Source organism: Vigna unguiculata, chromosome 7, assembly GCF_004118075.2.
Source record: "Vigna unguiculata cultivar IT97K-499-35 chromosome 7, ASM411807v1, whole genome shotgun sequence".
Classification (NCBI taxonomy): Eukaryota; Viridiplantae; Streptophyta; class Magnoliopsida; order Fabales; family Fabaceae; genus Vigna; species Vigna unguiculata.
The window spans coordinates 28,812,699-28,826,688 of NC_040285.1; the positions used below are offsets into that span (position 1 = coordinate 28,812,699).

The following is a 13,990-nucleotide window of genomic DNA, read 5'->3' on the forward strand; positions in this document are numbered from 1 at the left end:
GCATACTTAAATTTTTAGAACTTTTTAAAACATCCCCATCAAATATATCAACTTAAAATTAACATAAATATTAAAATTTAATTTATTAAAATAGGATATTACTTACAAATATGAACACACGTACGTGTTTCCGTGATATATTGCTTCAATAACCTTTATTGTTAATAAAAAATTAGAAAATTATGCGAGTTTGATTCCCTATTTAATAAAATAGATTAATAATTTTATAACTTTTTTTAAGCGATAAAAAGAATGTTTTTTAACTAACATTCCTCTGTCTTTTTTTTTTGTCGGAAATCGAAAATAACCTGCGGAATTCACGTGTCTTTTGTCTTTTTGCGTGAGCTAGTTCCCAAGCTTAAGAATACACGTGTGTGAGATATCGGACGACAATTGAACAAAAAAATATTGACGTATAATGTTGAATTGTACTTATTATTAAAGAATATGAATAAAAAGTGATAAGAAAATATGATGCTGGGTCCGTGACTCGTGCAAGGATGCATTATTAGATGGACAATTTTGGCCTAATGAATGGCATGTTTGAAAATAGAAGGTTGAGAAAAATCCAAGAAATATGAAATGGTTTTGGTCCAATTCTAAAGATTCAGAATACATTTTTGACTCTTATATTGAAGACATGACATGATTGGGGAAGATTATTGGGTCCTTCTTCCCAAAAAGCACTTTGATGCATGCTATGCTATATACAACTTTTCTAAAATAAACCACATTTAATTAGGGTAAAACTTTTCTACAACATATCTACATACAATATATTTAAAAATATCAAATTTTAAAAATGCTCAAACACAAATGTTTAATTAATATTTTTTAATACTATTAATTTATTTTATTATATAATATAATTAATTGTTATATCTGTTAAATAAAATATTTAGTTAAGTTCGATAGTATTGTCATAAAACTATGCTCACTTCCTATGAAGTTTTCTTAAATAGTATTTTATCTCTTTAATTTTTAAATAGATGTTAAGTTTGACATAAATAAACTAATTGAGGTAAGCCACTTCAGTGCATTGAACAGAAAAATAATGCTTTCAAACTTTGAGGAATCTCCCTTTGCTTGTGAAGAGAAATTAGTTTTTTTTTTTTCCTTTGGATCACACTTCCTTGTGCCATTATTTCAAATATGAACAATCGATAAGATTTGAGATTTGACCTAAAATTCCCATTTTCGATCTAAATATTTGTGGTTTATAATGAATTTGAGATGTGAAGTAATTTCAAAAGTGCAGAAGTAAAAGCTTTAATAATATATATATATATATATATATATATATATATATATATATATATATATATATATATATATATATATATATATATAAAGTTTGAAGATTTTATTCAACGTGGCACTAGAGTTTGAAGATGATAAAAATTGAAGTTTTTATTTTTATTTTGGATGAAACGTAATTTCTATAAGAAGAATTAATTGATTTAATTTACTAGAATTTGAGAGTTACACGTAAAATAAAATAACAACAAAAACTATTTTTGGTTACATTTTAAAATGAAAAATTAGTGTTCAAACTTTACTTTAAAACTTTATCTCATGACGAATAAATATTTTAAAACTTATTTTCTTTTGTAATTAATCTCTTTTTTAAAATGAACAAAATTACTTAAATATCATTCTAATAAATTTTAAAACTTTTCAAATTTTTGTAAAGAATTATTTCTAGCATATTTGAATTAAACCGTTTACATGAAATGTCATTAATTTTATAATTTTTTTCTTCTTTTATTATGATCAATTTTTTATATATCAATTATAATACTATAAGAGAGAGCGGGGAATAACTAGGCTTAACACAAAATTTTATACGAAAAGAGAAATGTGGTTTTTTATATATATTCATATGAATATATTCAGTGGTGGAGATGGGACCCACAGGCCAAAAAACACCTTAAAAATATTAATTTTAATATAATATTTATTTATAATTTATTATTTTTACTGAGAGAGAAAAATAAAACATTTTATTTATAAATTTGTCCTCAATATATTTTTTTGTTTTGAGTGGTAGAGGTTGTGAGAGTGGTAACTATGGTTAGTTTCTTAATCATAAATAAAAGGATAATGATACTTTAAGTTACTTTTTCTGATCCACTTTTAATTTATTATTCTCATTATCCTTGGATTATCATATTACATCACTAAATTATTAAAATAGATAATTTAAAGGTGATGAAAGTAATAGTAGATTAAAAATGGATAAAAAAATATATTAAAATATCATTTTCCTAAATAAAAATATAGATTCTTTCTCATATAATCTCTGCTAAAAAAAACTATGCAGAAAAAATGTGTTTATAAATCTCAATTGATTTTCTCTCTCTCTTTTCCTTTGTAATGTCCTTAACCAATTATGTCTACCACTGTTTTCACTCCTCCATAAAGAATTTAACAACGTATATTTATTTTTAAAATTACTTAATTGTATTTTTATTCTTTAAACTTTTTTCAAATGAAGTCCTTTATCTTAAAATTATCTTGACATAAACAAAATAAATGAAAGAGATTGAGAAGACTCACTTTTCGTGGAAGCACTTGTTATCTACATTGGCATCCATCTCATGCCCTTAAAAGTAACTTTAGGATGTGAGTTGCATCTCAAATCATTAATTATTTTAAAACACCTCAATAATGTTTTTTATTACTTAAAAAAATTAATATACGAGACACAATTATACTTCATTTATGTGACACAAACACACAATTTGTTTTATCAGTAAAATCCAAATCTCATTAATATAATTTATGACATTAGCAATTGAACCTGTTGATTAAATTAATTATTTAAAAAATTAAATCTCATATTAAATTTAGGTGTTTTTAATTTTAAATTTGGTATTTCATTTTGGCATATAGAATACTTAAAATTAAAGATGTTTAATTTTATTCGGGATAACGTTACTATTATTTTATCTGGTTATAGTTTTTAATTATCTCCAAATATTAAAAAAAATGTAAGTTTTATGATTAATATAAAATAATACTACATTTAATAAAAAATAAATGATTTTTATTTTTTATATTAAAAAGAAGATAACAAATGACCGTTACAATCAAGTATGACCGTTCCGTAATTGATGTAAACATAATGTAGAAACAGAAACACGATAATCTTATTATTTAACATGTTTTTAGCAAAAACAATAAAAAATATTTATATTTTCTGTTAACATAATAACATTTTATATTAAAAAAATTCACATTTATTAATACATTAAAATAAATAAATAAATAAATAATAAAATATAATAAGAATTACCTTACTAGTTAAAAAAAATTAAACAACAAATATTCAACTAAAAGTACAAATTTTTTAATACTTAATATAACAAAAAATTTGAATAAAGAATGAATTAAAAATACTTATATTTACAAAAAAAAAAATAATAGAATCTTAAAAAAAACAAGTTGAAGCCTTTATTAATAACTATAAAATATCTTTAAATACTTGCCACCATAAATCAACAAATGATTTTTTTTATAAATGAAATTACTTTATATATAAATCATTATCTTTTATTTCAAATTTATTGCTACAATGTTTTTCATAATAACTTTGAAATGTTTTTATAGACTAAAATCAAGTTACGTGTAAACGAGAACCTTTTTATAGAAAAAGGTTGTCAAAATTAGAATTATAAATTAATCATTTAAAACTATTTATTTTTGTAAGTATTGTTTAAATATTGAAAGTACATCTCTATAATTATGTAAATTATCTAAAATTTGTGTAATAATAATTAAAAAACGAAGAAAAAAAAAGAAAGACAAGAACTTCTTCCAATGAATCTTGTCTGTTTCTTTAATTCGCACTATAAAGTCAAGATGGAAAGCGCTTTAAGAGAAAGTGATTAGTTAATAATGAAGGCACGGTTGAAACTGGTAGCCAACTTGGCAGTCACCAAACAGGGCAGAGTGGATAATTAAAAAAGGCAGAGGGTAGAATGGTACTTTCTCATACCACTCGATTGCTACAAATTGAGTTCTGTACATCTGAGGTTGTCACTATCACCCTTCGGCGCCTCCAAGACTTTCTGTCTTTTTTCTCAATTCCCGTTTTGCCCTCAACGTTTCCATTATTTCCATCCTATTAGAAAAATCGATATTGGTTGGTCACCCTGGTTGGGGTTGGGGCTGGAGAAGGTATCCAAAGAGGAACAACAACAAAGAACAATCTTTGGATGCTTTTTCTCTCTCACCATTTCTACCTCATATCATATCCCTTTCTATTTTATTCCTTCTGAGTCCTGAGACTAAAAACTCTTTGTAATGCAGAAAAGTTTATCTTTTTTTCGCTGAGCCCATTTTGGGTCTGTGATTGATATTTTGACACCCTTTGTGATTTGAAATCCCTGATCTTAGTGAAAACCCAGTTGCCGGGTTATTGGTCTCAGCTTCTCCGGTTGCTACTTTTGACGAAACAATGAACGCTTCAACAAGATTGGATTCAGCTGTGTTTCAGCTCACACCCACTAGAACAAGGTAATGGATAATCATTTTATGTCTTTAAGTAACCTATGTGTAAGCTCATTGAGAACATTGACATTTTGTTTATGGCCTGACTTGTGTTGTGGGTTTGTTTGATTCTTCTATAAATCAGGTTTGACTTGGTTATAATTGTTAATGGAAAGAAGGAGAAGATTGCCTCAGGCTTGCTCAATCCATTTCTTTCCCACTTGAAGGCTGCTCAGAATCAGATGGACAAGGGTGGTTATTCAATTGTTCTTGAGCCACCTGATGGTAACAGTGATACGTCGTGGTTTACCAAGGGAACTGTTGAAAGGTTTGACTTTTTAGTTCTTTGGTATATCGTTGGGTTCAGTAGAGATTGAAAGATGAATCCTTTTAAACACGTTTCTTAGAGATTATCACTGGCATTAATGTATTGTATCCAGTGCTCAAAATGGTTCCATTCCACCAGTTTGAAAGTCAATTCACTCTTCTAGTTGCTGTGATATTAGGACTAAAATTAATGTATGCTTGTCATGGCTCGGGTGATGAATCCGTTATTATTATTATTATTATTATTGTTTCCTTTTATTTAACGAATAAAATCTGCCTGATGATTTTGTATTATTATAGTTTCGTTTTTAGCTTGTACAAATTAGGAATTATTATAAAACTGTCAGAAAGAACTGTAATTGAAGATTCATTATGCATTGAAAGAGAAAACAATAAAAGAAGGAAAGCAGCCAGAAATTATTGACATTGTATATCCCTTTTCTTTTACTCTTTCCAAATCAAAGGAAAGTGCTGACGAAATCGTAGTGAAACCATGTTTTGAAATTAAGATATATATTATGACCTTTTACTGTAAGGTTAGAGTTATCCTCTTGGACTGATTTTCTCTCCCTCTTTAGGTTTGTTCGTTTTGTGAGCACTCCCGAGATATTGGAACGTGTGTATACTGTAGAATCAGAAATCTTACAAATTGAAGAGGCAATTGCAATTCAAGGAAATAATTCCCTGGGAATTAGCACTGTATGTAATATCTAGCATACTCTATTTGATTCATTCCCTAGCATTTTAAAAGTCTGTTTCAGTAGTTGAGTATTTGAGCAGGTGGAAGAAAATCAAACGAATCATGTTGACAGCATTGAAGGTATTTCTGCAAGAACAAATACAACTAACTTGTATCGAACAAATATAGGTGTATTTAAAGCGCTGCTATGTTTTTATAATTGATCACAGCTAATAAAACTTCCTGCTTTGCACAGGAAGGAGGACTCAGCAGGACAATAATGAGGAGAGAGCAATTGTACTTTACAAGGTTAGTGGATCTTTAATAATAATACCTATTCTTTCATACATTTTATTATTTTCTTATCAGTCCCCATGATTATGTGCCAGCCTGATGCACAGCCTGCTCAAGCTAAGGGGACCACCCCATCGGAAGGAAACTCGAAGTAAATTCTTTCTGTCCTACATTTTTCACCATTTTCTATAACCATATCTCAGTAGAAAAATATAATGTTTAAGTTGTTTATGATTAAATCATTTTGAAAGTCTATCAGTTAATGCTCTTCCTGGAATACACATGAAGCGAGTAAAGAAAATATATAACAACATGGAAGGCTGCCACCGGAGTTCTTCGAAAAATCAATTAAAATCTGATAAAGCTACTTTTAGTTTTAACAGTCAGACAAACATTTTCATTGGTGATTCTTATATAAGCTTGACCATAAGTTTTTAGTTGATAATTATCCGTTGAGGATTATTTGACTATCTGCGAGTATTTAAAGTATCATGTAGAAAGCTATGCATTTATATTTTTGTTTATTATTATTGAACAGGTATACAAAAAGAGGTGTTGTCTATTGCATCTATTATTTGCTTAAGCTTTTGGAACAACTGTTTCTGCATTGTTATAAGTTTTTAGCCAAAGCTTTGTTGGATTGAGCTGTGTGAATATAAATATGATACATAAGTTTATTAATATAGGTTCTTTGCACTATATGAAAAATATTCTTAACTTATACACTTCTCATGTATCAGAGTTCATCTTCTGAAAGTCCTAGAGACACGTAAGTCAGCATTGCAGAAAGAGCAAGGCATGGCATTTGCTCGTGCTGTTGCTGCTGGTTTTGATGAGGACTATATACCACCTTTGATGTCATTTGCTGAATGTTTTGGAGCATCTCGCATGAAGTAAGACAACTTTTTTTTTCATAGACCAATGACCTTATATATTTGTTGAAGTGTTGGGTTCTTCATTCATTGACCCGTAACATACATATGGGCTGTATGATGTTGCTTATGCTGACTTTTGTTACATGTCAGGGATGCATGCACAAAATTCAGGGATCTTTGGAGAAGAAAACATGAAACTGGACAATGGCTTGAAATTGAAGCTGCTGAAACAATGTCCAATCGCTCAGACTTCTCTGCGTTAAATGCTTCTGGCATTATACTTCCCAATATGGTCTCTGCGTCTCATACTGAATTGGACTCTGAGAGTAATGGGAAAGCAAGTTCAGGTACAATTTCCTGCATGTTGTGAACTTATGAATTGTTCATGGCTTGATGTATTTACATTTGTAAAACTTGTCACACTTTTTTAAATGTCCATACACACAGATATACACGTTTGGACCAAACCTGCTCTAAACAGTTTCTTTTTCCTTCTTATTTTTTAATACAATAAACTTAAACTTCAAAGAATATAGAGGCCTGTACGCTGAAATTGGTCTACCTGAATGGCTAATTTTGATAAGCCTTCTATCTGTTTTTTCTTTCCCTGTCTGTTTTCTTGTCATGTTTTCTGATGTGGAAAAGTAATGGCTTGTCCCATATAACATGGCACAGCTTGGCAGAGTCTGTTTCCATGCCTACTTAGTAATAGCCCTTGAGTCACCCAAAATAAAATCCTAATAGCCCTAGTTATGGATTGGGGACAAGTAATGCCTTGGACTATTAGAATCAGTCTCAATATCATATCTAAACCAAACTTACGAGATGTGTTGCACATTAAGCATATATTGATCTGCTGCCTATCCAGTTACAAGTCAAGCCTATTTGTTCAAATTGTTAAGACATGAGATCTGACTTATAATTCTCATTTCTTGTAAGATAAAGGTTTGATTCCTCTGCTGAAAACTTTTAAATGTTGATCAACCATCCATGTCTTTCCTTTTTCTTAATTAGAAACATACCTAAACATTCTTATTTACACATTTCCAGATGTGCCTCCGATGGACCGCCAACCATCAATAGGAAACCAAGATAATATTCAAGGTCAATTTCCTCACATGTTCTCTCCTTGGCCTCTTCATTCTCCTCCAGGTGCTGTACCAGTCTTTCAGCCATGTCCAGTGCAGGGCATACCCTACTATCAAGCATATCCAGGAAACAGTCCATTTATGCAGCCAAATTATTCTCCCATGGAGGACCCCAGACTAATTGCTGGTCAAAATAATGGACGCAGAAGGCATTCAATGGATAGCAGACACAGCAATACTGAATCAGAATTGACGGACGAAGTGGATATAGAGAGGGATGGTGCACATACTGGAGGTCGACGGAAGAAGGATAGGCGATCAGGGAAGAAATCTGGCATGGTGGTGATTCGGAACATCAATTACATTACAAAGGCAGAAAATTCCTCTGACAGTGGATCACATTCAGATTCTGCTTCAGAAACCAATGAAGATAATAAGGAATCTGTGAAGACCTCAAAGAGAAGGGACTCCAGAAAAGAATCTTTGAAGAAATTGGATTCGTCTGATAGGGAAAAAACAGACCATGGGAAGGATGAAGATGGAGGCCACTGGCAAGCATTCGAAAACTGTTTACTAAGAGATGTTGACGATGATAGGCATACCATTGACCTTGACCAATTTGATTCGGAAAAGTTGAATAACATGAGAAGAAAAAAACAAATGGATGTCAATGATCCTTTAGTTTTAGCTGAGCGGGAAGTGCATGAAGGTCAGGGAAGTTCTTCTTTAGATATGCATAGCATTAGCAAAGGATTGACTCACATGCCCAAGAGATCCAATAATGATTTATTGTTATCTGCAAGAACAGGACAGTCTGGTGATGGGCGGTCTGGAGATGATGTACAATCTTTAGAAGTATCTGGGAAAAGGAGTGGTTACAGAATGGCTGCCGGTGATGATTTTATCACTTCCAAACAAGAAAATGAACTCAGCAATGCTTACCCTTCCTCAGATATGGAAACTTCACTAGGTTATTCAAGCAATAAACTAGAAAGGAAGTTGTTTCATGATATGAATGATGATTCCTACATATTGGAACATAGATCGATAGAAGTCAATGATGCAGGAAATGTTGAGAGAAATGCTATTGACATGGATTATGAGATCCCAATTGTGCGGAAAAATGAAGAGAAGTCTTCTGATCTAATAAACCATATTAGTAATGAGCTGGATGAATTAAGTATGCTGCCTGAACGAGGAACTGAAAGGGGATCAATGAGTTATGACCCTGCTTTCGACTATGAAATGCAGGCCCAGGCTGGTAGTACTTTAAAAAATAAGAACAAAGAGGTAGTAACCGACACCAAACCAGGATCTAAGAAGTTGGATAAGGAGCCCAAATCAAAAGTTAACCCAAACAGTGCTGATAGAAGAAAGAGTGGTGGACCAATAAGGAGAGGGAAAACTTCTAAACTTAGTCCTCTGGACGAAGCACGAGCACGTGCTGAGAGCTTACGGAACTACAAAGCTGATCTCCAGAAAATGAAGAAAGAGAAGGTACTCACTTCTATCTTATAGCTCCCAGCCTCTCCACCTTATTTTTTCTATTTCATACAATTAGCTTAAAATGAATGTGAAACATTTAATCTAGAGGCAACGTTATATATGCATTACTCTGAGGGACATATGTGGTGAGACTAAGAGCATAAGAGGTGATAAGGGTAAATATTACTTTACTCTTATCCTTTTTAATTAAACTCTTATCCATCCTTTTTAAACGTATGATTGAGTTCTGTTTTAATATGCCTTCTGTTCATCTGTTATTCAACATTGATTATTTCTATCATTTGTAATAATTAGGAAGAGGAAGAGATAAAACGCCTAGAAGCCTTAAAGATGGAGAGGCAAAAGAGGATTGCTGCCAAGAGCAGCTCAACCACTACACGGTCGCCGTCACAGCTTACCAAGAAACAACTTCCAACGAAACTTTCACCAAGCTCTCATAAAGGGTCTAAATTTAGTGATTCAGAGCCAGGAGCATCCTCACCCCTTCAAAGATTCCCCATCAGAACTGCATCCGTTGGATCTAATGATTCTTTGAAATTGTCAAAAACCAGCAGATTGACTTCTAGAAACCACTTGGATAATAACAAATTAAGCCGATCAGTGTCTTCTTTGCCCGAATCTAAGCTAGAGAAGGATGATAGTGCAACTGATACTAAGGCATCAATGGTAAGGATTAGAAGATTGTCAGAACCAAAAGTCAGTACCATTCGTCAGACTTCCTCAATTAAACCTCTTGGCGCTGGAACAATGTCAAAGGCTAAAGCAGCTGATGGTCCCGAGAGCAAAAAGATTTCTGCAATTGTGAGTCATGATAAAAGCAAGACAGCAGCCCTTCCAGAACTGAAAATTAGAACAGCCAAAGCTAGTGACAATCCTCAGAACAGAACATCATCAGTCAAAGACAAGGTACATAAGTTGAATGATAGCAAGTCTTCAATGGCTTCACAAAGTACCATGTCAAAGAAAAAAGAAATTGGTACTTCATCCAATGGTGATAGAGATGACAATCCTGTAGTTGAAAAGACTGTTGTGATGCTCGAGTGTGAGAGACCTTATGCCCCTCCTATTCATAATGCAGAAGAAAATTTTCAAATACCAGAGAAACATTGTGATAATGATGAAGTAACTGAAAAAACAGAGATAGCATCTAATTATGCTGCTATTCGTGCTCCTGTCTCACCATCAAGCATGGATATAATTGATAAAGAAACCTCAGGGAGCCAATCACACCTTCAATCCATATATACCGAGGTATGTATTCATAACTTATTGTAGCTTTGGAGATGGTTTAACTGCCTTGGTTAGTTCATACCCTTGTAGAGTGCATAAAAAACTTTTAGGATGAGAATTGTTCTGCTGCTGATAGAACATCCTCTTCAAATAAATTATAGTAAGCATGGCTATTACAATCTCTTAATGCCATCTATATTCCTCCCGTGTTACTTATTATGAGACTTGAAAACTGCACCTAGTATGTTATGTTTCCTACAAGCTATTTTTATCTCTGCCAAGTATATGTACTTACAATTCTATGTGTTTGTTGCAAATTGTGGAAATAGCCTTATAATATCAAAAAAAATTGTCCAGTGTTGTGTGGGTGGCCTAGGGCATGAACTTCCACCATGTCGGTTCAAGGAGTGGTTGTTTGTCTAACTCAATTTTAAAAATTGATTGTAAGATGATGTTTCTACTCATTTATATATTATAAAGTTGATGAACGATCTCTAACCCTGCTATCTCAACTGTAGAATAGTTGCTAATATTTCCACTCATGCAACCCATAGGTCCAATCACAGATCAGCATCCTTCCTTTTTCAAAAGATTTGTCATCTGGTCCTCCCGTGTACTTCTGGTGTTAAAAAATTTTCGTTTTTCTCTCACATCCTACTTTATACAAATAAAATATTATATTATGTCTGGAAATTTCTATGATAATTAGAAATTTTGCTGATATTGATTTTAAATTTAAACAGTTATGTGTCATTTTAAACCTTAATTCTATAGGAGCAAGAACTTTTAATTTTATTTTAGACGTTTCCATATATATATATATATATATATATATATATATATATATATATATATATTTAAAATTCTCAACGGACGGGATACCTTCTTACTGGTTCATAAGCTAATTTCGAATTTAATGTCATCTAAAATCAGGTTAAAATGGATCATACAGAGATAGAACCTTCAAAATCATCCAGTCTTGGTATTTCTGGGGAAACATATGAAGCCCCATATGCTCGAGTTTCTTCCATGGAGGATCCTAGCACTAGAAATAGTGAGTATGGTAAAGCAGCACCCACAAGTTCAGAGACTGCAGCAATCGGTGTGGATACTGTTAAAGCACACGTGTCTAACATTGGGAACTCAACACTTGAGAAGATTCCTGAAGCAGTTGAGAAGCCTCAGGTGAAGGAGTCATCGTCCAAAGGGTTTAGACGGCTGCTAATGTTTGGAAAAAAGAGTCATAGGTCAGCTGCTGAACGCAGCACAGAATCAGATAATGTCAGCATAGATGGTTCTGAGGCGGATGAGATTGGAAATAATGGTTCCCCTAATGAAGGTAATTTTCTCGTCATATACTCCCTTATTCTTTATTAGCCATTTAAAGGATATACATAAAAAGGAACAGTGTTTGAGCTTTGTGGAACAGAACTAAACTATGGTTTAGAATAGTCAAGCAAGATTATGTCATTTCAGTGTATTCTTCGACTAATTAATTATTCAGTTAAAGTTTCCTCGGACACTGCATAATGAACTTCTGTCGACTTCAGTTACCTGTAACAAAAGAATTAAATTGATTTCTCTGAAACTTTAAGGTATGCTTATCATTGTTCACTTAAACAACCTGGATCCTGGATCCTAAAGTTCAGGAATGACATTGTTTTCACTAGAACTTCAAATTCAAAGTGTACATTAGAGTTCATACAGTAAAATTAACATGTATAATTGATTAAAAGATGCCAGTAGTCTACACCATTCAATGATTTACTGGTAACTTTAGACAACTGAGACTGATTTGGCAAAAGTGTATTTCGCTATACTACGTAAGCAATGCTTGAGAACAAAGATCTTATTAGACTTATCATGTACACTTATGTTCATTTTCATACTTCCTTTATGTAACTAGCGTCTGAAGAAGTTCACCAAATTCAACTTTATTTGAAATATATGTACCTAAACTGACCACCATATTTCATTTTATTCTTCAGTTCATACTTTAAAGAACTTGATCTCTCAGGATGAAACACCCACAGCCAGCACAACTCAACAAAAGTGTAAGCCTCACTTCATCCTAATTTTTCTTTAGTGGACTTGAATCTACTATTTCCTTAATCAGATTGTGCCCTCCTTTTTTCCTAATTCATCTACATCCTTTTTTCTGACTGTGGACTTGGCAAACACATTGTTGTGCAGCTTCGCGTTCCTTTTCTTTGTTATCCCCATTTAGAAGCAAGAACAGCGAAAAAAAGATAATGATGGCTTAATAGAGTGGGTGCTGTTAGAAAGATTGATGCAGTGACAAGCTAGATCCTTTACTTGATTCTTTTTATTTTTTCCAAGTCTAGCTAGAAAAGAAGACTGGGTAATATTGCTATGAAATTGGTTGTTGTATATTTGTGTTTTGCTGTGCATATGCCCAAGTAATTTGTATATTTTATTCCAACCTGATTTCATTTCACATTATAGATATTTCTGGATTAACGAGGGTGTTTTCTCTACTGAATTACTTATCTGAGAAAAATATATCTTACAAGATTGTGATTTTGTATAAATCTGAATTAATAGTGTTAGATGGTGCTCAAAAAATACATTAAAGGAACTTTTTTTAATTACTAACACTAATATGATTTAAAGTTTCTTACCTTCAATGGCCTGTATTACAATTTTTTTTTAAGTCGTTTTAACTAGCAGTATTTAGTTCACAAGAAAAACTAGAGTGTTCAATTTTAAAATCTCACCAATCATTAATTTTTTATTATAATTTTCTTATGATAAAATTATTAAGTGCAAAAATTAAGATTTCATTCTGGTTTGACAAAAAATTAAGCTTGAGATTCTAGTCCACAAAAATTTGTGGGAGTTATTGTCGTATGAATTAAGCTTGAGACTTTGGAAATATTTAATATTTTTTTATTTTATAAGGGTCGAGATATTCTTACAAGATTTTTACTTTTCATCGATCTGTGTGTTCGAGATGTTGGGTCGTATGGTACAATTTTTTTCCTTAAAAACCAAGATTGTATCTTTCTGTTTTATCTAAATAACATTTAAAAATTTGAAACATAACACAATTTCCTAAAGTCTAATTCAAATTTCCATAAGAACATATTTTCAACAAAAATCGATTTAGTGAAAGGTAATTATAATAATCACCAGACCAATTGTTAATTATTATGGAGGGGTCAAATGTAGTATTTTAAATATATGGAGGCAAAACATTTTGTTGGTTTAACCATGTCAGGAGGATTAGCGAGAAAGAAACAAAGTAAAAAGAGAGGTAATAAGTTTGTATTATTGAAGCGCAAATTATGTGTGTATCTGTAAATAAAATACTCCTATAAATTCGTTTACACCAGAGAAATGGACACCGAAGACTATTGTTGAAAGTGAATTCACTCATTGTTGGCTGCATTTAACTCTTTGCAAAGTTTTAAATGAAGTGTGTGTGTGTGTGTTTACATATAGTGGTCTCAAAGGAAGATATCATGTAATATATA

General features: G+C 31.9%; 1 protein-coding gene across 2 annotated transcripts; it reads left to right on the plus strand.

Annotated features, from left to right (window-relative positions):
- The first annotated feature begins 4,073 nt into the window (after positions 1-4,073).
- LOC114192753 (COP1-interacting protein 7) lies at positions 4,074-12,996 on the plus strand. Of its 2 annotated transcripts, none has more exons than XM_028082559.1 (13): positions 4,074-4,521; positions 4,640-4,822; positions 5,400-5,520; positions 5,602-5,641; positions 5,757-5,809; positions 5,890-5,945; positions 6,535-6,687; positions 6,820-7,016; positions 7,720-9,254; positions 9,558-10,514; positions 11,427-11,832; positions 12,482-12,547; positions 12,687-12,996. In XM_028082559.1, exons 1-13 carry the CDS (start codon positions 4,463-4,465, stop codon positions 12,755-12,757), a joined length of 3,897 nt encoding a protein of 1,298 aa, XP_027938360.1. In that variant the 5' UTR covers positions 4,074-4,462; the 3' UTR covers positions 12,758-12,996. The 2 variants fall into 2 exon arrangements, with proteins under 2 accessions (XP_027938360.1, XP_027938361.1); XM_028082560.1 differs by having other exon boundaries at positions 7,822-9,254.
- The last annotated feature ends 994 nt before the right edge of the window (positions 12,997-13,990 follow it).

Coding starts and splice junctions, on each gene's coding strand:
- LOC114192753 (XM_028082559.1), top strand. CDS start 4,463: ATGAACGCTTCAACAAGATTGGATTCAGCTGTGTTTCAGCTCACACCC. Junction 5,810..5,889: donor GAGCAATTGTACTTTACAAG/GTTAGTGGATCT, acceptor ATTATGTGCCAG/CCTGATGCACAGCCTGCTCA. Junction 12,548..12,686: donor CAGCACAACTCAACAAAAGT/GTAAGCCTCACT, acceptor ATTGTTGTGCAG/CTTCGCGTTCCTTTTCTTTG.